Raw genomic sequence first — 26,299 nt, forward strand, 5'->3', positions numbered from 1 at the left:
TCCTGCAGGACGTTCGAGAACGTCCTGTCAGGATTTCATAACCACTTCCCGGACGTAAATCGGCCATAGGCCGGGCGGGAAGTGGTTAAAGTGGAGGTTCACCCAAAAAACTTTTTTTTTAACATTAGATTGAGGCTCGTTTTGTCTAGGGGAATCGGGTCTTTTTTTTACAATCGAAGCTGTACTTACCATTTTAGAGATGCATCTTCTCTGCCGCTTCCGGGTATGGGCTGCGGGACTGGGCGTTCCTACTTGATTGACAGGCTTCCGACAGGCTTCCGACGGTCGCATACATCATGTCACGATTTTCCGAAAGTAGCTGAACGTTGGTGCGCAGGCGCCGTATAGAGCCGCACCGACGTTCGGCTTCTTTCGGCTACTCGTGACGCGATGTATGCGACCGTCGGAAGCCTGTCGGAAGCCTGTCAATCAAATAGGAACACCCAGTCCCGAAGACCATACCCGGAAGCGGCGGAGAAGATCGCTCTCTAAAACGGTAAGTACTGCTTAGATTTTAAAAAAACTACCCGATTCCCCTTGACAAAATGAGCATCAATCTAATGTTAAAAAAAAAAATTCGGGTGAACTCCCGCTTTAACATCTACACCATACCCTCATTAGGAATAAGGGAGTGGTATATACTTTAGCAGGAACCCCCATATTTTTTTTGTGCGTGGGGCCCCGATTAACATGCTGGACTGGTATGTTAATTGGCTTGTGTCTAAATTGGCCCTAGTATGTGTATGTATGAATGTGAGTTAGGGGCCTTAGATTGTAAGCTCCTTGAGGGCAGGGACTGATGTGAATGTACAATATATATATATATATATATATATATATATATATATATATATATGTAAAGCGTTGAGTAAATTGCTGGCGCTATATAAATACTTGTAATAAATGACTGGCCCCAAATTTATTCTGCAGCAGAACAATGATCCCAAACATACAGCCAAGAACTATCCTCAGTGTAAAAGAGAACAAGGAGTCCTGGAATTTTCAGTAGCATATGGAGTGAGCGGTGCACTCATAGATCTCTGCAGAAACACAATTTTGGCATATTGCATGTATACAGTGCCTTGAAAAAGTATTCATACCTGTTGAAATTTTCCACATTTTGTCATGTTACAACCAAAAACGTAAAACAAGTTAAATGTATTTTATTGGGCTTTTATGTGATAGACCAACACAAAGGACCCTTTCACATGTGCGAACCGTATGTCCGCATTTTCATCCATCCGTTGCGGATGAAAACGGGACATACATTGGTCCCTATGTGATTGCGGGTGTCAGCGGATGACTATCCGCTGACCCCCGTAATCACCCGCCTCCGCAAAGCTCAGTTTTTTCGGACGGAAGAAAATCCTATTTTTCTTCCGTCTGGCGGATCGGATCGGATGAACACGGACATACGGTCTGTGTTCATCCGATCCCCCCATAGGGGAGAGCGGAGGAAAGACAGGGTGGTCCCTGCACAGTGTGCGGGGACCGCCCTGTCAGCCGACGGCTCAGTGGGGATTTTACGGAGGATCCCTGCTGAGCTTTACGGACACACGGAGGCGGATCATTACTGATCCGCCCGTGTGAAAGGGCCCAAAAGTGGCACATAATTGTGAAGGGGAGGGAAAATTATAAATGTTTTTCAAAATTGTTTACAAATAAACATGTGAAAAGTGTGTGCATGTATTCAGAGTCAGGACTTTGTAGAACCATCTGTAACGGCTACCCACTGGTGAGAGGGTCTCAGCCGTTGGAGACGTCCTTTTCCCTGGCAAGCTGCGATATGCAGGTACCGCGGATATATCCCATCGAACGCCCTTCCAAGAAACGAGACGGGCTACGTTTGAAGTGTCAAGCAGACTGACTTTATTTGGCATATTTCACCTGCTTATATCTGCTTGCAACTGTTACAAGAACAATGACAGTTTCCGCCCCCCCCTTCACCCAGTAGGGGGCTTCAACACAGACCCCCTGAAACAATGACATCTCCTTGAATTAATCACTTGACCAGTCTCTAGACGCTTCGACACCGCAAACCACTTAACATTTTCTGGCCATGCACATTCCTTTCTCAATAGAATTCAATTAACCTTTAAAACAATCACTCACACATAATCCCCATCAGCATACACCTCACAGGAGGCTGTTACCTACACAAGAGAGAGTTCATTAGCTATGCGAAGGGAACATTAGCATTCAGCAATGAAAGAGACTTGTCCAATTAACCCTTTGAGCTCAGAATACAATGTGGTACATCCAATTGTGACAAGCCATGCAGTTCCTTGTAGTCCCCCCTGCATGAAGATTATAACTGTCCCGGCAGCATGCATATGTCCGTTACACTACTCCCCTTTTGTGGAACACTCCGGCAGACCCGGATTGATCCTTTTCGGATCAACTTGGGGATGTCCGGTCTGCTGTTTAGTTTGCCTGGACAGTCCGTCGGCCTTCCCATTGGCTTACCAGGTCGGTAGCTGATGGTGAAGAATAGAATTCAATTCTGGAACAGTCACTTGCTTTGCTCTCTCAATGGCTCCCAAAACCTGTTGCTGATGCTCTTGGGACAAATACGGCACCACCTGGATGCAAATCCCATTTAATCTTTTGACAATTTCCGCCTGTTTGTGCATTTCAATGTTCAAGCCACGGGACATCTCATAATACATGACATAGTGTCGTTGCATCTCTGATTTCTCACTGGCCAACTTGTCACATTCCCATTTTAGACTGTGATATTGTGCCGGATCTACAGTACATGTCGGGGATGGTAGTCTTACCCGGTTCTCAGCAGCAAGCGGGTTGATTCCAGCAGCGCGGGTGGTCACGGGACAAGCAGCAGCAGGTGTAGGTAAATAAGCCGAAGTCAGAGGGCCAATGTCGTTGCCCAGCACCACCTCGGCAGGTAGGTTGTCCATGATACCAACTGTGGTCTTTCCTGACCCGGCCCCCCAGTCTAAGTGCACCCGGGCGGTGGGTACGCGAAATACAGCACCCCCTGCGACCCGGACGGCAACTGTGCGAGTGGACACGTTCTCTGGCTTTACCAGATGTTTTTGAATCAGAGTGATAGTAGTCCCGGAATCTCTTAGGCCTTGTGCTACTTGTCCATTCACCCGTACCTCCTGACGGTGATGCTGACGGTTATCCGGAGAGGCCGCTTGTATTGGGTCTGCCTCATACCAAATTCCCAGACATTCCTCAGGGCCCCCTTCGGTCTCCAGGCAGTGGGCCGCAGAGGGACGTGATGGAGTGACCTCTGTGTTGGGTGTTGTGCGTCTCCAGTTGTTATCTGTAGCTCTCAAAGGGCAATAACGAGCAATATGTCCAGTGTCGCTGCAGTGATGGCACGTCACCCTAGGCGAATCCCGGGGGTAGTTGCTAGGCCCCTGAGGATGTGGTGGGACTGGAGCCCGAAACTCTGGGCGTGGGGTGACGGTTGGAGTACGCGGTTCTACCTTCTGAGCCAGCCGCATAGTACCCTGGCTTACTTTCCTTGTCTCCGCGTACTCATCTGCTAGCCGAGCCGCCTCGTTTAAGTTAGCGGGACGGCGATCTCGTACCCAGTCTTGTATGTCTGCGGCCAGGTCTTGGAAGAAATGTTCCATTAGGAACAGCTGCAATACTTCCTCCCCGGTGTTGGCCTTGCACCATTGGACCCAAAGGGATGCCACCCTTTGTAACTGGTTGGCCCATTCCATGTGGGAGTCCACAGCCATCTTCTTGGACTCCCGGAAGCGCCGGCGGTAGGCTTCTGGCGTTACGGCATATCGGGTTAGCAGCGCCTTTTTAACTTGCTGATATTGTAAAATATCCTCTGGAGCGAGAGCCCGAAAGGCTTCATTGGCTTTGCCCGACAATTTCCCCGACAAAATAATGACCCATTGGTCTGGTGGTACCTGGTGTAGTGAGCACTGCCTCTCAAAGTCCGCCAAATATCCATCTATTTCCTCCTCACTTTCTACAAAAGCTTTAAATGCAGTGAACGGTATTTTCTTTCCTGTAGCAGCAGGTGGGGGGGTAGGAACTGCAGGTGTAATGGGCTGTCTCGCTCTTACCAGTTCCAGTTCTTGTCCCCTCTTCGTTTGTATCTCTTCCCTTGCTTCCCGGAACAGCTGGTTGATTAGTTCCACGGACGTTTCTGGATACAAGGATAATCTCCGCTGTACAATCCCAGTAATTACATCTTCTTCGCTGACCGGTGCAAGGGGCTCCGTTCCTTCCATGGATCCATCCATATCGTCCAGCTACAGCAGGTCAGCTATCAGCTCCCTCCGTGGTCTGTTGCTGGCGCTCCTACCACGACTCTCTAATAAATCTTTCAGTGTGGATCTTTTCAGCCTGGCGTACTGCGACTCCATTCAGCACTTGCTCTTTGGATAAAAGGACCATCCCAGTGCTGCCAACCAATGTAACGGCTACCCACTGGTGAGAGGGTCTTAGCCGTTGGAGACGTCCTTTTCCCTGGCAAGCTGCGATATGCAGGTACCGCCGATATATCCCATCGAACGCCCTTCCAAGAAACGAGACGGGCTACGTTTGAAGGGTCAAGCAGACTCACTTTATTTGGCATATTTCACCTGCTTATATCTGCTTACAACTGTTACAAGAACAATGACAGTTTCCGCCCCCCCCTTCACCCAGTAGGGGGCTTCAACACAGACCCCCTGAAACAATGACATCTCCTTGAATTAATCACTTGACCAGTCTCTAGACGCTTCGGCACCGCAAACCACTTAACATTTTCTGGCCAGGCACATTCCTTTCTCAATAGAATTCAATTAACCTTTAAAACAATTTGAGCTCAGAATACAATGTGGTACATCCAATTGTGACAAGCCATGCAGTTCCTTGTAGTCCCCCCTGCATGAAGATTATAACTGTCCCGGCAGCATGCATATGTCCGTTACACCATCTTTTGCTGCATTTACAGTTGCAAGTTTTTTTGGGGATGTTTCTACCAGCTTTGCACGTCTAGAGGGTGACATTTTTGCCCATTCTTCTTTGCAAAATAGCTCAAGCTCTGTCAGGCCTCGTACACACGACCTCGTCGAGTTCCTTGTTAGGCTTGTCGAGAAACTCGACAAGCTTTCTTTCCGTACACATGGTCAAGACAAAATCTCCTCGTTCTCAAACGCGGTGACGTACAACAAATACAACGGCAGGGGAAGTTCGATTCCACTTGCACAACTCTTGGGGCTGCTTTTGCTAATCTCATGTGTTTGCGTGTTAAGTAAAAGTTTGGTAAGAGACGATTTGCACTTTACAGTCTGTTACAGCGTGAAATATGTGTTATCTCCATTACAAATGCTACCTTTACTCCCGTCTCATACTTTATTCTGAGCAAGCGCGGGTTTCTTAGCATACACACGCTCGAGTTTCTCGTTGAAAACCAGCTTGACAAAAAACACGACAAGGAAGTTGAGACTCCCGTCGAGGAAAAAGAAAACAACTTGCTCTCTTTTTTGCTCGTCGAGTTCCTCGACAGTTTCCTCAATGAAAAACGTTCACACGACCGGTTTCCTCTGCAAAAAAGCTCTCCCACCAAGATTCTTGATGGATTCTGCCGAGGAAACCGGTCGTGTGTATGAGGCCTCAGATTGGATGGAGAGCATCTGTAAACAGCAATGTTCAAGTCTTGCCACTCAATGGGATTTAGGTCTGGACTTTGACTCTACCATTCTAACACATGTTTTGATCTAAACCATTCCATTGTAGCTCTGGCTGTATGTTTAGGGTCGTTGTCCTGCTGAAAGGTGAACCTCTGCCCCACTCTCAAGTCTATTGCAGACTCTAACAGGTTTTCTTCTAAGATTGCCCTATATTTGGCTCCATCCATCTTCCCATCAACTCTAACCAGCTTCTCTGTCCCTGCTGAAGAAAAGAATCCCGACAACATAATGCTGCCACCACCATGTTTCACGGTGGGGATGGTGTGTTCAGGGTGATGTGCACTGTTAGTTTTCCACCACACATAGCGTTTTGCTTTTAGGCCAAGAAGTTACATTTTGGTCTCATCTGACCAGAGCACCTTCTTCCACATGTTTGCTGTGTCCCCCACATGGCTTCTCACAAACTACAAACAGGACTTCTTATAGCTTTCTTTCAACAATCGCTTTCTTCTTGCCACTCTTCCATAAAGGTCAGATTTGTGGAGCACACAACCAATAGTTGCTACCACCTGAGCTGTGGATCTCTGCAGCTCCTCCAGAGTTACCATGGGCCTCTTGGCTGCTTCTCTGATTAATGCTCTCCTTGCCTGGCCTGTCAGTTTAGATGGACGACCATGTATTGGTAGGTTTGCTATTGTGCCATGCTCTTTCCATTTTTGGATGATGGATTAAACAGTGCTCAGTGAGATGTTCAAGATGGTGCATACGGCAGTGGGATACAGCATACGGCTCGTACAGCAGTGGGATAACCAAGACAGTAGGGAAGCAGAGAACATCGCATAATCCGGTATAAAATTGTAGGCTGGAGGACCTCTAGACCTCTGGATATATGCCATCTACACCAACTTAAATGTGAGTTGTTTTTATGATGTTTTAATAAACCCTTCCTTTTTATACCGGATTATGCGATGTGCTCTGCTTCCCTACTGTCTTGGTTATCCCACTGCTGTACGAGCCGTATGCTGTATTCCACTGCCGTATGCACCATCTAGCATCCCCAGCTTGTGATCCATGTGCACTGGAGAGAGAGGAGAAGCAGACCACTGACGAGCTCGCTGCTCGTGGAGATAAGCCCTCTTTCTTTATTATTCATGTGAGTGCATCTGAGTGTGGTTTGTGCCAGGTCCCTTGGTGCCATCAATATTACACCATCCTGCTGTATGTCCTTTTTTTGCATGTACTGACCTGGATCGTAAGAGCTATCTCTACCATCAAGACCAGACTGTCATTTACTAAGGCTTCCCTATCAGGTGTATTCTGCCTGACCTAAGGTGAGCTATTGGGATCACCAGAGGTGTTTGTGGACTTTCTCAAGGTGTACAGCTTATCTTTCTTCACCATATTTGGCTGCGGGGTCTCCTTCTACTGAACACTTGTTTTTACTTTTTATCATCAAACTTACCAAGTCTGTTCTCTGGACTCTTATTAGTTATATATGTGTATGTCCAATATGTACTGAGGTATTGTTCAATATATTGCCATCTATTGTAAACATCACGTTTTGTTTCACATGTTCCCTGTCACCTGTGCCCGGTCCCCCCCTCTACACATTTAATATTCACTTATAGTGTGTTTCACAGCGCAGACATGTTAGTTTGAAATACTGCTGTGCACATATCGTGTGTAAAAAAATCCAACAACCAACATTTTTTGGTACTATGGCTGGACGGGAAGCTGCTAATAATAAAAAGGTAGAGCTTGTTTGAACAATTACACTATTTTTGTTTGTTTGTCAGGAAAAGTTATCATGCAAACCTGTAAAGTTACTTGAAAGGTCTGGTTTAGGTATTTGTTTAAACAGGACACAGGCTCACAAAGAATGAAGAATTGAGTCCTGTGACCAACATAAATTACCTCCACTTGTTAAAGTACTGGAAGCATGCGTTGTGGTGTCTGTTCTTGTGGTAGAATTGGATGTTAATGTTGTTGCATTATCTGGCAAGAAAAAAAAAAATATGTTCATACATCTTTCCAACACTATTGGCATTATGAATTAGCAAAACACTGCCTCATCTACACTGCTGCTGATAAACGGACGTTTAGGAGCAGTTGGGTGTTTTTTTTCAGCTGCCCCTGAACTCTCCTCTGTTATCTTATCAGCACATGTACACTGAGTCGTTTATAGTCGTTTCTAGGCAGTTGAGTTTAGAAGCATTTTTTGGAAAGCAAAAAAATGCTTTCAGGACAGATGTTCAGAGGCATTTGAAATGCCAAATGCCTGTAACAGCTTGCAAACATGGTAACTCGCGTTTAGCTACATTTTGTTTACAGGTGTTTTATAGTGGAGATACAGTCAGGTCCATAAATATTGGGACATCGACACAATTCTAATCTTTTTGGCTCTATACACCACCACCATGGTTTTGAAATGAAACGAACAAGATGTGCTTTAACTGCAGACTTTTAGCTTTAATTTGAGGGTATTTACATCCAAATCAGGTGCACGGTGTAGGAATTACAACAGTTTGTATATGTAACTCCCACTTTTTAAGCGACCAAAAGTAATGGGACAATTGGCTGCTCAGCTGTTCCATGACCAGGTGTGTGTTATTCCCTCATTATCCCATTTACAAGGAACAGATAAAAGGTCCAGAGTTCATTTCAAGTGTGCTATTTGCATTTGGAATCTGTTGCTGTCACCTCTCAATATGAGATCCAAGGAGCTGTCACTATCAGTGAAGCAAGCCATCATTAGGCTGAAAAAAACAAAACAAACCCATCAGAGAGATAGCAAAAACATTAGGTGTGGCCAAATCAACTGTTTGGAACATCTTTAAAAAGAAAGGACACACCGGTGAGCTCAGCAACACCAAAAGACCCAGAAGACCATGGAAAACAACTGTGTTGGATGACCGAAGAATTCTTTCCCTGGTGAAGAAAACACCCTTCACAACAGTTGGCCAGATCAAGAACACTCTCCAGGAGGTAGGTGTATGTGTGTCAAAGTCAACAACCAAGAGAAGACTTCACCAGTGAATACAGAGGATGTAAACCATTGGTGAGCTCAAAAACAGGAAGGCTAGATTAGAATTTGCCAAGCAACATCTAAAAAAGCCTTCACAGTTCTGGAACAACATCCTATGGTCAGATGAGACCAAGATCAACTTGTACCAGAGCGATGGGAAGAGAAGAGTATGGAGAAGGAAAGGAACTGCTCATGATTGAAAATATACCACCTCATCAGTGAAGCATGGTGGTGGTAGTGTCATGGCGTGGGCATGTTGGCTGCCAATTGAACTGGTTTCTTGTACCAATGCCAAATAATTAGATCACAGGTGAAACAGTAATGTAAAATTGGCCGGCAACAGGAAAAAAAAAAATATTAAATGAGAATTGCCCAAAATGTACTAGAGACACAGGCCCAGATTCTCAAAGGGCTTACGACGGCGCAACGCAATGTACGCCGTCTTAAGTCCTAATCTGGGCCGTCGTATCTATGCGACTGATCAGTTACGCATAGATATCCATTAGATCCGACAGGCGTAAGGCTCTTACGCTGTCGGATCTTAAATGCAATTTTTTTTTTGCCGCTAGGTGTCGCCTCCCCGTCGTGTATGCAAATTAGCAAAATACGCGAATTCCCGAACGTACGCGCGGTCGACGCAGTGAAGTTACGACCTTTACGTTAGATTTGCGCGGCGTAAAGTTGCCCCTGCTATATGAGTGGCAACCAATGTTAAGTATGGCCGTCGTTCCTGCGTCGAAATTTAAAAATTTACGTAATTTTTGTAAGTCGTCCGTGAATGGGGCTGGACGCCATTTACGTTCACGTCGAAACCAATGACGTCCTTAGCGCAATGCACGTCGGGAAATTTTAGGGACGGCGCATGCGCATTACGTTCGGCACGGAAACGCGCCTAATTTAAATGCTCCACACCCCCTACCCGCTTCATTTGAATTAGGCGGGCTTTGTGCCGGGGGATTTACACTACACCGCCGCAACTTTACAGGCAAGTTCTTTGTGAATAAAGCACTTGCCTGTAAAACTTGCGGCGGCGTAACGTAAAGCAGATACGTTACGCCCGCACAGTTTTACGCCCAGATACGAGAATCTGGGCCACAGAGTACAGGCAGATGTTTTCCTGCAAGAATGTGGACCTCATCTCTATTGTTTATTTTCCTGAAAATGACCTTGCCTACTGGTGTATCTACAATTTCAATTTTACTTATGATAACAATGAGTTGGACAAAAGATATTAGGAAGTAAAAAAAAAAAAATCATTGGGGGGAGATTTACTAAAACTGGTTCACACAGAATCTGGTGCAGCTGTGCATAGCAATCAATCAGCTTCTAACTCCAGCTTATGCAAATAAACGTTGACAATAAAGCCTGGAAGCAGATTGTCTACTATGCACAGCTGCACCAGATTTTATGTGCACCAATTTTAGTAAATCTCCCCCACTGTGTGATGAGGTCAAATTCATCCCTTTAAACCTGGACACATTTGAATTACACAGGTTCTGAGGTGGCAACCATACCCGTGTGGACAAACACCACCCTCTCACAGACATACTCACATGTAAAGGAGGTCTAACTGTGATATCAATATACAATAAACCTGGTATTATTAAGCACTTCATGGGGTTGATTTACTAAAGCGCAAATATAATGTTCTCTTTAAAAGGAAAGTTGCACTTTGGAAGGGAATTATCCCCAGAGTTTAACCGCTTGCTAACCGTATACTGTATATATCAGAAAGGCGTCTCTCATGTGCAAAATCACATACCTGTACGTGATACTGCACTTCTGGGTCTGGGGCACACAGCAAGCCACAGGCGACCCACTCCCGCTGTGATTGGACACAGCAGGAACCGATGAGTGGGTCTGGCAGATGCAATGTCCACCAATCGTTTGGGAAACATCTGCCTATGTAAACAAGATCGCCGTTCTGTGAAAGGGGAAGGCTGTCATCGTGTGTTCCTACAAAGCAGAAACACAGATCTCTGCCCAGGGCCACCATCAGGGGGGTACAGGCAGTACACCTGGGGCCCGGATGGCAACCCCATTTTCATTTTTATTTTTTTATTTTATTTTTTTATAATTGTTTTATATATTTTTTTTTTATTAAAGGGTCCAGAAGTCCACAGGGGCCCAGAGATCCCCAGGGCACCAGATGACAACCCCCCATTTTTTATATAAAAAAAAAAAATTTATATATATTTTTTTATTTATTTATTTTTTATTTTTATTATATATATTTTTTTTATTAAAGAGCCCAGAGGTCCACAGGGCCCCGGAGGTCCCCAGGGCCACGGATGGCAACCCCCCTTTTTTTATAAAAAAAAATATTTTTTTTATATATTTTTTTATTTCTTTTCTTTTTTTTTTTATATATATTTTATTATTAAGGGGCCCAGAGGTCCCCAGGGCCCTAGATGGCAACCCCCCTTTTTTTATAAAAAAAAAATATATTTTTTATATATATATTTTATTTATTTATTTTTCTTTTTATTAAAGGGCCCAGAGGTCCCCAAGGCCCCCGGATGGCTACCCCTTTTTTTTTTATATATATTTTTCTTTATTTCTTTTTTTTGTAAAGGGGCCCCCGCTTCTCTGCTCCAGGGGGCCAATGCCTGAAGCTGTGTAAGGGGCCCCATAACTCCTGATAGTGGCCCTGTCTCTGCCTTCCCAAAGTACAAGCACCTCCCCCACATTTAGTGAGCACTCCCTAGGCACACATTTAACCCTTTGACCCCCCCTGGTGATAGCCCCTTCCCAGAGAGTGTCATTAGTACAGTGACAGTGCATATTTTTAGCACTGATCACTGTATTAGTGTCACTGGTTCCAAAAAAGTCATTAGTGTCCAATTTGTCCACTGCAATGTCACTGACTGCAGCCATTAATAGAAAAGAAAAAGAAAATTCAGTAAATCTATCACATAGTTAGTAGACACTATAACTTTTGCGCAAATCAATCAATTTACGCTTATTGGGATTTTTTTTTACCAAAAATATGTGGCAGAATAAATATTGGCCTAAATTGATTTTTTCCAATTTTTTATTGGATTTGTTTTTAGGGTTGTCCCAATACCACTTATGGGCACTGAAAGGTGGCACTGATAGATGGAACTGATGTCACTTATGGGCACTTATGGGAAGGCACTGAAATGCAGCACTGATTGGCAATTGCATAATAAATGACATGAATGATGAGAGGAGAGGAAGGATTTTGCCATGCTATATGGCATATAGCATTGCAAAATCCTTCCTTTCCTCTCATCATTAATGTCATTTAACTTCTAGTAAGTATACTGCAATGCCCATATTGAGCTGGGTGTAACAAGATGTCCGCTGTTAGCTTACTGCAGCCGAGTGCATGGTGTACCAAGATGGGAGTTTACCTTCCGACGGAGACACAAAACGTCACTTCCTGTACCGAATGTGACTGCTTCGGTCACCGTTTTGGAAGGAATATGCGGCGGCGCCCTGCACTCCTGCCCCGGCCAGCTTACCCCCGTGATAAGCTGCTGCCCGACCGATCTCCGCTCTGGCGACTTCCGGTTCCAGGTATTGGATCTGGCATCGGGAGCATTTGTGCGAGTACAAGTACTTGCACAAATGCTCGGTATTGGTCCCGATACCGATACTAGTATCGGGACAACCCTAATTTGTTTTATAGCAGAGAGTAAGAAATATGTATTTTTTTTTTTTTTTAATTGTCTGTCTTTTTTTGTTCACTGCACAAAAAATAAAAAATGCAGAGGTGATCAAATACCACCAAAAGAAAGCTCTATTTCTGGGAAAAATATGGCATACATTTTATTTGGGTAAAGCGTCACACAAACGCGCAATTGTCAGTTAAAATAACACAGTACCTTATCGCAAAAAATGGCCTGGTCATGAAGGGGGTAAACCTTCTAGAGGGCAAGTGGTTAATCAGTGAGGTGAAGCTCTGCTAGCTGCCATCATCCAATCATGTGCATGTGGGTATTTTTTGTACACCACATTTACTAAATTCTGGGGACAATTTTCTTTGCACAACAGCCTATTTGCCTTTGTAAATCGACCCCTATATGTCTATAAGTATATTGAATACATTTTTACAAGCAAAAAACATGTTTTATTGATAAAGTTCAACAAATATAACTGTCTGGAATATCTGTTTCTAAAGGTTTCACTTATTGTTAGTGTCCATTACTTGTACTTGTTGAGATCGTAGTGTGGGATGTTTGTGGAGCTGTTGCTTTAGAAGTGTTTTGACCTGAAAAGAGACAAATAGAAAAAGAACAATAACTAAAATGGATCTAACATAGGAATATAAAAAATAATTCATTGTTAAATATCAATAAATGTAGTTGAAGCACAGTAGTGTTCAGATCACCCCCTATGTTATATTTGGCTTGTAAAGGATGTTTGGGGCAATAGTAAAGGTGGCAAATATCACAAAAATGTAAAATAAAAACATGCCAATAACCCTCCTCAAAAAGGAGAAATGTTGTCAGAGTAATGTTAGTTTTCTAGGTGAGCCCTTTAAATTGATCTTCTATCCACTGAGTTTGCGTTTTTAACCAGTTGGGTATTAAGGGAGTACCATGTAGAGTAGACCCAGCAAAACTTTAGTGAAGCCCATATACTTATTATGTCAGTCCTAGTCCACCACAACTGCTCATATCATTTTGATGACAGCCAATGTCATGGTCTGTATAAAATATCCAGTAGCTCTCTTTGATCATCACTGTAACAGCCAGCTGCAGTGATAACTGACAATGGGAGAATTAATAAAAAGCGTGTGACGCTGGCCTTAGATAAGTAGAAAAATTAACAACAATTTGAACAAAAACGGAAATGTTTTTTGATCTAACATTCGGTGGCCCAATCGTTGTATCTGAACTTTTCTTTTTTTTTTTTCAATTGATTTCTACTACTATCACTACTGCCTAGCGCAGGGGTGCCCAACCTTTTGAAGAGCGAGGGCCACTTAAGCGGCTTGGTAACTGGTCGTGGGCCACGGGTCGCGAGTAACTGGTCGTGGGCTACACTCCGCATATGCAGAATGGACACGGACATAGCCCACTCGACTCCATGGGCCCTCCGATCTGCCTCTTCTGTGTTTTTTTTTTTTTTTTGCGGATCGGATTAAATGTAGGCGGGTGTAAACGGACACAAGTCTGTTTACATTTTCCACTCCCCATAGAGGTGAATGGAGGGTCTGATTGGGTCAGACTAATCATGTGAATGGGGCCTAAGGATGCTTTCACACTGATGCGCTGTGGTTTACCACCCCCGTGGGTGCAGAGCAGTGCACTTGTAGCTTTCCTGCGAGTTAGCTGCACTTTGCCATAGACTTCTATTATATCCTGCCGGTGTTGTGCACTTTCTGAAAGAGCACCAAACCGTAGGTAATAACAGAGGTCTATGGCTCAACCAGCCATGTCAGAGCAGGAGGTCGTGGGCCACATCAGAGGGCTCCGCGGGCCACTGGTTGGGCACCCCTGGCCTAGCGCATTTCACTTTTTTTAAAAACTATTGACCTACAAACAGTTAGAACATTTTCCAATTTGTGTTCATTTCTGTTCTTGAAATGAGAATGGATTGTCACAGTAAGCATTCAAATATCGATTGGTCTATTGATTATCCATGCATCTATAGCAGCCTTTTTCAACCAGAGTGCCATCGCACCATGGGGTGCCTTCTGGGTTCTTCAGGGGTGCCCTGACAAAATGCCTAAAATTGCCCCAAATTGGCTAAAAATTATTAAAGGGGTTGTAAACTCTCGTGTTTTTTCACAAAAAACTTTTTATAGTGACCGGCCCCCTTCAGCCCCCCCCCCCTTCCCGTTTTACTCACCTGAGCCCTGGAATTTCCCACGACGGAGATGCGCTCTTCCTCTGCCCGGGGTTCTTGGCTCTTGATTGGATAGCTTGATAGCAACGCAGTCATTGGCTCCTGCTGCTGTCAATCAAATCCAATGATGTGGGCTCCGGGCCGAGTCTTACATTCGGCCTCTATGGACACCAAATGCTGGACTCGGGAGTGCCGGCAAGGTAACCCCTGGGAGAGCGCTTCTCCTAGGGGGTTATACAATGTAAGGAGGAACTGCGAGAGCCACAAAGGGACACAAGAAGACGAGGATCGGGACCACTCTGTGCAAAACTAACTGCACAGTGGAGGTAAGTATGATATGTTTGTTATTTAATAAAAAACATAGCTTTACAATCACTTTAACAAGCCAGCAAATATATCAATCCTGCAATTTTGTTCTACAAAGTCAGAGGTTTTTATTGTGCAGCATTGCATCCTTGGGCAATATGCAGGCCAGCGACTGGCATCCTAACATCTGATAATGTCATTGGTTAATAATGAGGACATCAGGCGTGTGCCTCCTTATTTGCCCGGCCACAATGGAATACTAGTCAGTACCAATGTGCAGAGGTATACTGCTTTGTAAGAACAAATCACACCTAATGTTGGGTGTCCTACTAGGGTGACCACATTTCCAAACTACCATTCAGGGACACCCCCCCCCCCCCCCTTCCCAAAAATCAGCTTGTGCTGTAACGAATCATGGCATAGTGATTGGACACAAGAGGCGGGATTTATGATTTCTCCAATCACAAGCAGGGGGTGGGATTGTGCTCCTCCAGGCATTCCCGGCCAGGACAAGTACTGTCAGTGAGTAAAGTGGTGATGTGGCGGCCTTTTTTGGGGAATCAGATTGGCGCGGGGGGTGGCTGTGTCAGTTTTATTCCGGGACACTGTATTGTCCTGGAATGAATGTGCTCGGGACAGACCTGCAAAATGTGGGACTGTCCTGGGCAATTCGGGACACCTGGTCACCTATGTCCTACGTATGTTGATGATGCTGCATAATGCAAAACTATTACTGATAGTTTTTTTTTTTCATTTTAGAATGGGGTGCCCCAAAATGATGCCAAATTTTAAAGGATACCTTGATTGAAGAACTATGATTCAACTCAAGCACAGTCAATCAGCTGTTAACATTTTTATTTTCTAAACCGTTTGAAAAAAATGAAAGATAGAAGCTGACCGCTTGCTATGGCCAATGACCGTACTTTTTTTATGATATCCCATCCAGATGTTACCTACCATTTCAGACTGAATTCTGACAGCTCTGAACCCAGAAAGGCTCACAGCTGAGGCCTTCTGGGTTCACAGAGCAGATCAGGTAATGGATATTTCCAGATCTGCTCCCACTTGCCATCATTTACCATGAGCGTGCTCTCCACAGAGGAATGGGAGAGCCCAGAAACCATGGCAATGGGTGGGGTATGGGGTGTAGTGTGGGATAGCCCCTTCACAGTACCGCAGAAGTGATCGGTCTGCTCTTTTACTGGATAGCCAGGTTCCGGCTAAATCAAGCTCCAAGCTCATGGCTGCTGTTGAAGCTGTAAAAACAAACCCACCGGGGAGAATATATAAAGACCCCCCGGATAAAGGTAGGTTTGTTTTTGCATTGTTATTTGACCAGCGGAGACCGCATCAAATAGGTGAGACCGCAATAAATGGGCTACTGTGCTAGGATTTTATATTCTGTACAGTATCTTGATATGTAGTGAGCAGGGGAGCCACCCCCCTTTTTCTTTTTTTCTGTTGAAGCTGTAAGCTGTTTTAACCATTTCAGTTCTAAGCCATTTACAAAGGTTGTGGACAGCAAGCGGTTAAAGTGGTTGTAAACCCCCCATATAAAGTGACTAACCTCTGGTGATACACAGTTATGAAACAAATCCTCCTAAATAAGCTGTACCTGTTTATCTGCAGTCGTCTCTACATCTGTACAAAGTCCACAATTTATAAAGCTCGTCTGAGCTTTCAGAAAAAAAGGGGATGGAGAGATGAAATTACACACTGCAAAGCGGTGTAGGAAGGGACAACCTTGCACACAGGAACAGAGATGAGACTGTCAATCAACTAAAGAATCCTCCCCCATCACCTTTTTTCTCTTGGTTTCAGAAAAAAAGAAGTGATTCATGATGATAGCAGAGGAACGAGGCAGCAGACAGAAATTACACACTATAGAAGCATATGCTTTGTTCATATTTCATGTCTGAAGCCCCGTACACACGGCCGAGGAACTCGACGTGCCAAACACATCGAGTTCCTCGGCCAGTTCAGCACTGAAGCCGCCGAGGAGCTCGGCGGGGAGAGAGCTCCCATAGAACAACGAGGAAATAGAGAACATGTTCTCTATTTCCTCGCCGAGCTCCTCGTCGGCTTCCTCGGCCGAAAGTGTACACACGGCCGGGTTTCTCGGCAGAATTCAGCCAGAAACTCGGTCGGAAGCTGAATTCTGCCGAGGAAACTGGTCGTGTGTACGGGGCCTGAGGTTTACAATCACTTTAAAGCTGTAATTCTGTACCAAACCATTTCACCAACTTAAAAATTATTGTGTTTGACCATCTCTCACTGTACCTTCCCTTGCTAGAGGAGAAAAACATAAACAACAAGTCTGTGTTAAAAAGAAAAATAAGGAAAATCCTGTCTAAATTGGCCCTAGTATGTGCATGAATGTGAATTAGGGACCCTAGATTGTAAGCTCCTCGGGGGCAGGGACTGATGTGAATGTACAATACAGGGAGTGCAGAATTATTAGGCAAATGAGTATTTTGACCACATCATCCTCTTTATGCATGTTGTCTTACTCCAAGCTGTATAGGCTCGAAAGCCTACTACCAATTTAGCATATTAGGTGATGTGCATCTCTGTAATGAGAAGGTGTGTGGTCTGATGACATCAACACCCTATATCAGGTGTGCATAATTATTAGGCAACTTCCTTTCCTTTGGCAAAATGGGTCAAAAGAAGGACTTGACCGGCTCAGACAAGTCAAAAATAGTGAGATATCTTGCAGAGGGATGCAGCACTCTTAAAATTGCAAAGCTTCTGAAGCGTGATCATCGAACAATCAAGCGTTTCATTCAAAATAGTCAACAGGGTCGCAAGAAGCGTGTGTAAAAACCAAGGCGCAAAATAACTGCCCATGAACTGAGAAAAGTCAAGCGTGCATCTGCCAAGATGCCACTTGCCACCAGTTTGGCCATATTTCAGAGCTGCAACATCACTGGAGTGCCCAAAAGCACAAGGTGTGCAATACTCAGAGACATGGCCAAGGTAAGAAAGGCTGAAAGACGACCACCACTGAACAAGACACACAAGCTGAAACGTCAAGACTGGTCCAAGAAATATCTCAAGAATGATTTTTCTAAGGTTTTATGGACTGATGAAATGAGAGTGAGTCTTGATGGGCCAGATGGATGGGCCCGTGGCTGGATTGGTAAAGGGCAGAGAGCTCCAGTCCGACTCAGACGCCAGCAAGGTGGAGGTGGAGTACTGGTTTGGGCTGGTATCATCAAAGATGAGCTTGTGGGGCCTTTTCGGGTTGAGGATGGAGTCAAGCTCAACTCCCAGTCCTACTGCCAGTTTCTGGAAGACACCTTCTTCAAGCAGTGGTACAGGAAGAAGTCTGCATCCTTCAAGAAAAACATGATTTTCATGCAGGACAATGCTCCATCACACGCGTCCAAGTACTCCACAGCGTGGCTGGCAAGAAAGGGTATAAAAGAAGAAAAACTAATGACATGGCCTCCTTGTTCACCTGATCTGAACCCCATTGAGAACCTGTGGTCCATCATCAAATGTGAGATTTACAAGGAGGGAAAACAGTACACCACTCTGAACAGTGTCTGGGAGGCTGTGGTTGCTGCTGCACAGTGGCGTCACTAGGGTTGGTGTCACCCGGTGCGGTAAAACATGGTGTCACCCCCCTCTGTCTAGGCTGCCCAGCACCAAGCAGGCAGCGCACGGGAATGGGGCGCACCCCAAACCAGCCCCTGTAAATGATAGTATAGGGCAGTATAGTGACAGGTTAGGGTAGTATAGAGTGGTATAGTGGCAGGTTGGTGTCGTGGGGTGGTATTGGACAGGTTAAGGTGGTATAGGGCATGTTGGGGTGATATAGGGTAGTTGTGGGTGGTATAGGGCAAGTTAGGGTGCATAGGGCAAGTTATGGTAGCATATGGCAGATTGGGGTGGTACAGAGCAAGTTAGGGTGGCACAGGGCAAGTTGGGGTGGCATGGGAAAGTTTGGGGTGGTACAGGGCAGGCTGGGGTGGTACAGGGCAGGCTGGGGTGGCACAGGGCTGTTTGGGGGGGTACAGGGCAGGCTGGGGTGGTACAGGGCAGGCTGGGTGAGAGAGGTCAGGCTGAGAGAGAGAGAGAAAGATGGGGCTGAGAGAGAGAGGTGGAGCTGAGAGAGAGAGAGAGGTGGGGCTGAGAGAGAGAAGTGGGGCTGAGAGAGAGAGGTGGGGCTGAGAGAGAGAGAGAAGGGTGAGGCTGAGAGAGAGAGGTGAGGCTGAGAGAGAGAGGTGAGGCTGAGAGAGATATGAGGCTGAGAGAGATATGAGAGAGAGAGAGGTGAGGCTGAGAGAGAGGGTAGTGGACAGAGGGGGCTGAGAGAGAGAGGTGAGGCTGAGAGAGATATGAGGCTGAGAGAGAGAGAGAGAGAGAGAGAGAGGTGTGGATGAGAGAGAGAGAGAGAGAGAGAGAGAGAGAGAGAGGGGGGCTGAGAGAGGGGGCTTAGAGAGAGGTGGGGCTGAGAGAGAGGGTAGTGGACAGAGAGGGGGCTGAGAGAAAGAGGAGCTCAGAGAGAGAGGGTAGTGGACAGAGAAAGGGGCTGACAGAGAGAGGAGCTCAGAGAGAGAGGGTAGTGGACAGAGAGAGGGGCTGAGAGAGAGAGGTGGGGCTGAGAGAGAGAGGTGGGGCTGAGAGAGAGGGTAGTGGACAGAGAGGGGGCTGAGAGAGAGAGGGTAGTGGACAGAGAGGGGGCTGAGAAAAAGAGGAGCTCAGAGAGAGAGGGTAGCGGACAGAGAAAGGGGCTGACAGAGAGAGGAGCTCAGAGAGAGAGGGTAGTGGACAGAGAGAGGGGCTGAGAGAGAGAGGTGGGGCTGAGAGAGAGGGTAGTGGACAGAGAGAGGGGCTGAGAGAGGAGCTCAGAGAGAGAGTGTAGTGGACAGAGAGAGGTGGACAGAGAGAGGGGATGAGAGAGGTGGGGCTGAGAGAAAGAGGGAGAGAGCGGTGGGGCTGAGAGAGAGTGGTGGGGCTGAGAGAATGAGAGAGAGGGTGGGGATGAGAGAGAGAGAGGGTGTGGGGATGAGAGAGAGAGGTGAGGCTGAGAGAGAGGTGAGGCTGAGAGAGAGGTGAGGCTGAGAGAGAAAGGTGAGGCTGAGAGAGAGAGGTGAGGCTGAGAGAGAGAGAGGTGAGGCTGAGAGAGATAAAGAGAGAGAGAGAGAGAGAGAGAGAGAGGTGAGGCAGAGAGAGAGAGAGAGGGATGAGGCAGAGAGAGAAAGAGAGAGAGAGGTGAGGCTGAGAGAGAGAGAGAGAGAGTAGTGGATAGAGAGAGGGCTGAGAGAGAGAGGGGCTCAGAGAGAGGGTAGCGGACAGAAAGGGGGCTGAGTGAGAGGGGCGCAGAGAGAGAGGATAGTGGACAGAGAGGGGGGCTGAGTGAGAGAGGTTGGGCTGAGAGAGGGGCTGAGAGAAAGGGTAGTGGTCAGAAGGTGGATCTGAGAGAGAGGGGGGCTGAGAAAGATGTGGGGCTGAGAGAGAGGGTGGTGGACAGAGAGGGGGCTGAGAGAGAGAGGGGGCTGAGATAGATGTGGGGCTGGGAGAAAGGGTAGTGGTCAGAAAGTGGATCTGAGAGAGATGTGGGGCTGAGAGAGAGAGAGGTGGGGGCTAGGAGAGAGGACGGCTGAGAGAGAGAGGACGGCTGAGAGAGAGAGGATGGCTGAGAGAGAGAGGACGGCTGAGAGAGAGAGGATGGCTGAGAGAGAGAGGACGGCAGAGAGAGAACAGATGAGAGAGAGAGAACGGCTGAGAGAGAGAGAACGGCTGAGAGAGAGAGGACGGCTGAGAGAGAGAGGACGGCTGAGAGAGAGAGGACGGCAGAGAGAGAACAGATGAGAGAGAGAGAACGGCTGAGAGAGAGAGAACGGCTGAGAGAGAGAGAACGGCTGAGAGAGAGAGGACGGCTGAGAGAGAGAGGACGGCTGAGAGAGAGAGGACGGCTGAGAGAGTGAGAGGACGGTATCTGAAGATAGGTCTGTGTCCATGTATGATGCCAAGTACCTTCTTGGGAGGTGCTCTGCTGCTTCTTACAGTAGCTCCCTGGCATCACATTAGTGTCACTGGTCTGACTCTGGCTGCACAAGGGGTTGGTGCAGTAGCTACAATAATAGCCCCCAGCATAGATGGTCAGTGACATTAGGCTATTTTAAATCCTGCAGCATGAAGGGGCTTATTAACCCTGGACACTAATTCAGCACAAGGGGGTTATTTAACACTGCCATTGATCATTAATGCAGTGGTGGCCAGTGTTAACCACTTAAGCCCCGGACCAATATGCAGCCTAAAGACCCAAGGTGTTTTTACAGTTCGGGACTGCGTCGCTTTAACAGACAATTGCGCGGTCGTGCGACGTGGCTCCCAAACAAAATTGGCGTCCTTTTTTCCCCACAAATAGAGCTTTCTTTTGGTGGTATTTGATCACATCTGCGGTTTTTAGTTTTTGCGCTATAAACAAAAATAGAGCGACAATTTTGAAAAAAAAGCAATATTTTTTACTTTTTGCTGTAATAAATATCCCCCAAAAACATATATAAAAACATTTTTTTTCCTCAGTTTAGGCCGATACGTATTCTTCTACCTATTTTTAGTAAAAAAAATCGCAATAAGCGTTTATCGATTGGTTTGCGCAAAATTTATAGTGTTTACAAAATAGGGGATAGTTTTATTGCATTTTTATTATTTTTTTTTTTTTTACTACTAATGGCGGCGATCAGCAATTTTTTTCGTGACTGCGACATTATGGCGGACACTTCGGACAATTTTGACACATTTTTGGGACCATTGTCATTTTCACAGCAAAAAATGCATTTAAATTGCATTCTTTATTGTGAAAATGACAGTTGCAGTTTGGGAGTTAACCACAGGTGGCGCTGTAGGAGTTAGGGTGCACCTAGTATGTGTTTACAACTGTTTGGGGGTGTGGCTGTAGGAATGACGTCATCGATCGTGTCTTCCCTATAAAGGGAATGACGCGATCGATGCGCCGCCATAGTGAAGGACGGGGAAGCCGTGTTTACACACGGCTCTCCCCGTTCTTCAGCTCCGGGGAGCGATCGCGACGGAGCGGCTATAAACAAATAGCCGCGCCGTGGTCCCGGATCGCTCCCCGAGCGGACCCGACCTCCGCATGTAGCGGGGGGGGGGGGGCCCGATCGGACCCCCCACCCGCTAATAGGCGAGGACGTACGTGTACGCCCATGTGCCTGTACGTGCCATATTGTGGACGTATATGTACATGCGGGGGTCGGGAACTGGTTAATTTACCCTTTTGTGCTTTATTAGTGGTCAGTGTTATTTAACCACTTTGTATTAGAGCATGAATGGGTTAATTAACACTGGCCACTAATGCAGCACAAAGGGCTTAATTAACTGCTACTGGTTACTAATGCATTTGAGATCAATGGTAGTGTTCAATAACACCTCATACTGAATTAGAGGCCAGTGTCAGTACATTAACCCCTTCATGCTACACATTACTAGCTAATGGCAGTGTTAGTTCATTGAAACCCACTGACAAAACCCACCACAGTTCTCAAGACAGTAACCAGTCCAGTCAGTGCACTGAGAAAGTGCTGAGTCACTGCAACATTACAAATACATTCTGCTCTGTATGTCACTGCTCACTTACCTAATAACAGCAACATGCAGCTCCCTCGCGGTGCCTCTCTTCCTGTCCCAGCCTCTGAATGACATCATGACAGAGGCGGGGACTAGAAATGATCTGTCCAGTGGAGTTTACTCCTGATAGAGAAGTGTAATAGATGTCTACTAGTGCCGAGTGTAGGAGGCACACAGGGAGCTTTCTTGCACTCGGCACCCCACTGCAGCTCTGCAAGTGCTCTTCAGGGTCTGACTTTGGCAGTGATTTGTGTACATGATGTTAAACTGCCATCGGGCAGACATAAGCCGGCACTCATCTCTTCACGCCCCTCCTGTCCTGCTCTTGGTGTCACCCTCTGGTGGGTGCTAGGGGGGTGCTTTTTTTCTTAAAAAAATTTTTTTCTAGCTGACATGCCCAGCAGTGCTGGGCATGTCAGCTAAAAAAAAAAAAAAAAAAAAAAATTTAAAGAAAAAAAAAAAAAAAAACGGGAGGGTGTCACCCCTCTAGCGGGTGTCACCCGGTGCGGGCCGCACCCCCCGCACCCCCCTAGCAACGCCTCTGCTGCTGCACACAATGTTGATGGTGAACAGATCAAAACACTGACAGAATCCATGGATGTCAGGCTTTTGAGTGTCCTTGCAAAGAAAGGTGGCTAAATTGGTCACTTATTTGTTTTTGTTTCGTTTTTGAATGTCAGAAATGTATATTTGTGAATGTTGAGATGTTATATTGGTTTCACTGGTAAAAATAAATAATTGAAATGGGTATATATTTGTTTTTTGTTAAGTTGCCTAATAATTATGCACAGTAATAGTCACCTGCACACACAGATATCCCCCTAAAATAGCTAAAACTAAAAACAAACTAAAAACTACTTCCAAAAATATTCAGCTTTGATATTAATGAGTTTTTTGGGTTCATTGAGAACATGGTTGTTGTTCAATAATAAAATGAATCCTCAAAAATACAACTTGCCTAATAATTCTGCACTCCCTGTACTGTATATGTGTAAAGCGCTGTGTAAATTGATGGTGCTATGTAAATTACCCGGAAAAAAATATATACAAATAAAATAAAATGGCTAGATCAGGGTTTGATATGGGTAATTTTCAGGGTTAGTGTCAAGGTCAGGGTCAAAGATCACAGTCAGAATGAGTGTGTTTTAGGAAAAAAATTACAACTAAAACGTTTTTTTTAATTTAGCCCTGGCTCACCCATTGGATGCATTTTGAGAGTGCAAATTCGCATTACAAGTGAAAAGGAATTGCTTCCTATGGCTGCTGTTCAGAAATACGCGGGAGGATCGCAGTGCATTTTTGGACTGTGCGGTTTGGATTTGCATCCTATAGAGGTCAATGGGAACCGTGAAAATCCAATGTGATTTTCATAGAGATCAGGTTTGAATGGCTTTATCATAGTGATCATGTTCCACTGGCTTTATCATAGAGAATAGGTTACAATGGCTTTTGCAGAGAGAGATAGAGAAAGAAAAACAAAGCTGCTGTTAAACCGCATTAAAAACGCGCTGGTGTTCACCCACAACCGCAGGGAAGAATCGCACTTCAAAAAGTTGCGATTTTACAACACTTATGTATGAACGAGGGCTTTGTGTCAGTTGGATTTAGTGTCATTGGCCCAGATTCAGTAAGCAATTGCTGACTTGCGCCGGCGTAACGAGTTCTCCTGATTCAGAGAACTCGTTACGCCGACTGCAGCCTAAAATCTGAGTGGCATAAGGCTCTTATGCCACGCAGATTTTAGGCTGCATTCTTGCGTTGACCGCTAGGGGGCGCTCCCATTGTGGTCAGCGTATAGTATGCAAATTGCATACTTACGCAGATTCACAATGTTGCACGGGCCCTGCGTACGCAAGGTACGGATTTTCCGTACGGCATCTTTAGCGTAAGGCTGCCCCTTCAAATAGTAGGGGCAGTCAATGCTAAAGTATAGCCGCCGTTCCCGCGACGTGAAATTTGAATTTCACGTCGTTTGCGTAAGTGATTCGTGAATGGCGCTGGACGCCATTCACGTTCACTTTGAAGCAAATGACGTCCTTACGACGGCATTTGCCGCAATGCACGTCGGGAAAGTTTCCCGACGGAGCATGCGCTCTACGCTCGGTGCGGGAGCGCGCCTAATTTAAATGATTCCCGCGGGATCATTTACATTGCGCGCGGTTACGCCGGGCAATTTTGCCGGCGCGCCCTCGCAATTTACGGAGCTACTACTCCGTGAATCGAGAGCAGCGCAAAATATTTGCGTGGGCGAAGGGCAAAATCGTTGCCCTGGGCCTCCGCAAATATAGCGCAGATCTCTTTGAATCTGGGCCAATGCATTTTAGGTAGGATAAAAATAAATAAAAATGTGCACTACTGTTTCTGGGTCCTACTAGGAGTATAAACAACAAATAACATACACATGTAGCGGGGTATTGCCCTTTCTGATGTGATACAAAAAGACTACCTTTGCTGACCGTGAAGGATCTCGGCTCCCTCCTGTGGCCGAGTTGGTTTAGAACCACCTGTTGTTTACAATTCATCCTGGTACCGCAGTGAATGTTGGGGAATTGAGTTCAGAAGGAGAAGATACTCCATTTGCCCTGGCCTGTAATGAACTACATTATAAAGAAAGCAGCTGGGCCACCCCAGGATGCTTTGCCTTCCGCACCGCCTGCTAAAGGAGGTATTTTAAGGAAGAGGACGTGTTTGGCGCGCTCTCTCGGGACCGCCTCTTCAACCCAGGAGGACACTGTCATGGGGTGTCTCCACGAGAAGTAGGCCGCAGTTGAGGCCTACATATGCCCGGGCGGATCGGCTTTGAGATGGAGAGACGGAGCTTCTACCGGAGCCATCGGACGAGATCCCATTAACCCTGCGACCAGAGTCTGCTGATCGACTGGACGGTGTGCCGTAGATGGACAAGGCCTAAACCAGTTGGGTGAGACGGGCACTTGCCTGAAAGTACTGTTTGTCTTGCGGAAGGGCGGATCGCTCACACCCATTTTTATGGTTTGACTATCCAGGAAACTTTAGCAGTTTACTTTTAACTTTCTGGATTACAAGTTGTTCTTAGCGCGCCATCGCATGCCAACGACCAAGTGCACGAACTGTTAACAGGAGACTGTACTGAAGTTTGGCCTGGCACGCCAGGCCATCCTAATTAGCTATAGCCATAATTCCCTAGGGTTATCTATTTAAAATTGTATATTCACTATATTCGTTGCATTGCTCGTTGACCGAGTAATCAGTTCTACTACTTTGACCAGTTCTACTACTTTATATTGTAATGTATAAGAGGCAAGGAGCTGGGTGAGGTTTGACAAGAGGGCCTTTCAATGTATATGTTCTGTTGAAGGAGTCCCCCCTTGCTGTGTGCTCACACAGGTCTATTTGACGTTGCAGCCTAACTTCTTCTAAAGCCTTAATATTGTTGCTGATACTGCAGGGATCTGCAAATAGTGTCACTGTTTGCTTATGTTCTTTGTTCTTTTTTAAGTAAAGCATTGATTTGGTTATCTTGAAGTCTGTGTGAAGCCTATCTTTCATACTGCAAGATCCTTCCATCCAGGGCTCAAGTCCTGCGGGAACGCGTGGGAACGGAGTTCCTGCACTTTTTTCACAGCAGGAACGCAGTTCCCTTTGCAGGACTAGAGCAGCGGAGAGCAGCCGAGCCGCCTGAGCCAATCCTTCACTAAGCGGCGATGCCCAGCTCGAGTCACTGTCAGGGGCAGGCGAACCTTAGTAATCCTTTATGTTACTGGCCGCTTCCTGTATATGGATTCATCGGATAGTGTGCGGGTATTCCGTCACTTCCTCGATGCCGCAATGTCTCCTGGGAGCTTTTGTCATTGTTCCCAGGAGACATTGCGGAGGTCGGCCGCGAGTTATCGATAACTTAACCCGCGATAACTTGCGGCAGACCCCTGCAATGTCTCCTGGGAACAATGAC

At 46.0% G+C, this 26,299-nt stretch overlaps 1 protein-coding gene across 1 annotated transcript in view; it reads right to left on the reverse strand.

Moving 5' to 3' along the window:
- LOC120916180 overlaps window positions 1-26,299 on the reverse strand; it is an 89,219-nt gene that overhangs the window by 37,292 nt on the left and 25,628 nt on the right. Inside the window, exons 2-3 of the mRNA XM_040327013.1 lie at window positions 12,812-12,874; window positions 7,527-7,607 (exon numbers count right to left, since the gene is read on the reverse strand). Coding sequence (XP_040182947.1) covers window positions 7,527-7,607; window positions 12,812-12,874 — 144 coding nt within the window. The remainder of the gene's footprint in view (window positions 1-7,526; window positions 7,608-12,811; window positions 12,875-26,299) is intronic.

This window comes from Rana temporaria, chromosome 1, assembly GCF_905171775.1.
Source record: "Rana temporaria chromosome 1, aRanTem1.1, whole genome shotgun sequence".
In the NCBI taxonomy this organism is placed as follows: Eukaryota; Metazoa; Chordata; class Amphibia; order Anura; family Ranidae; genus Rana; species Rana temporaria.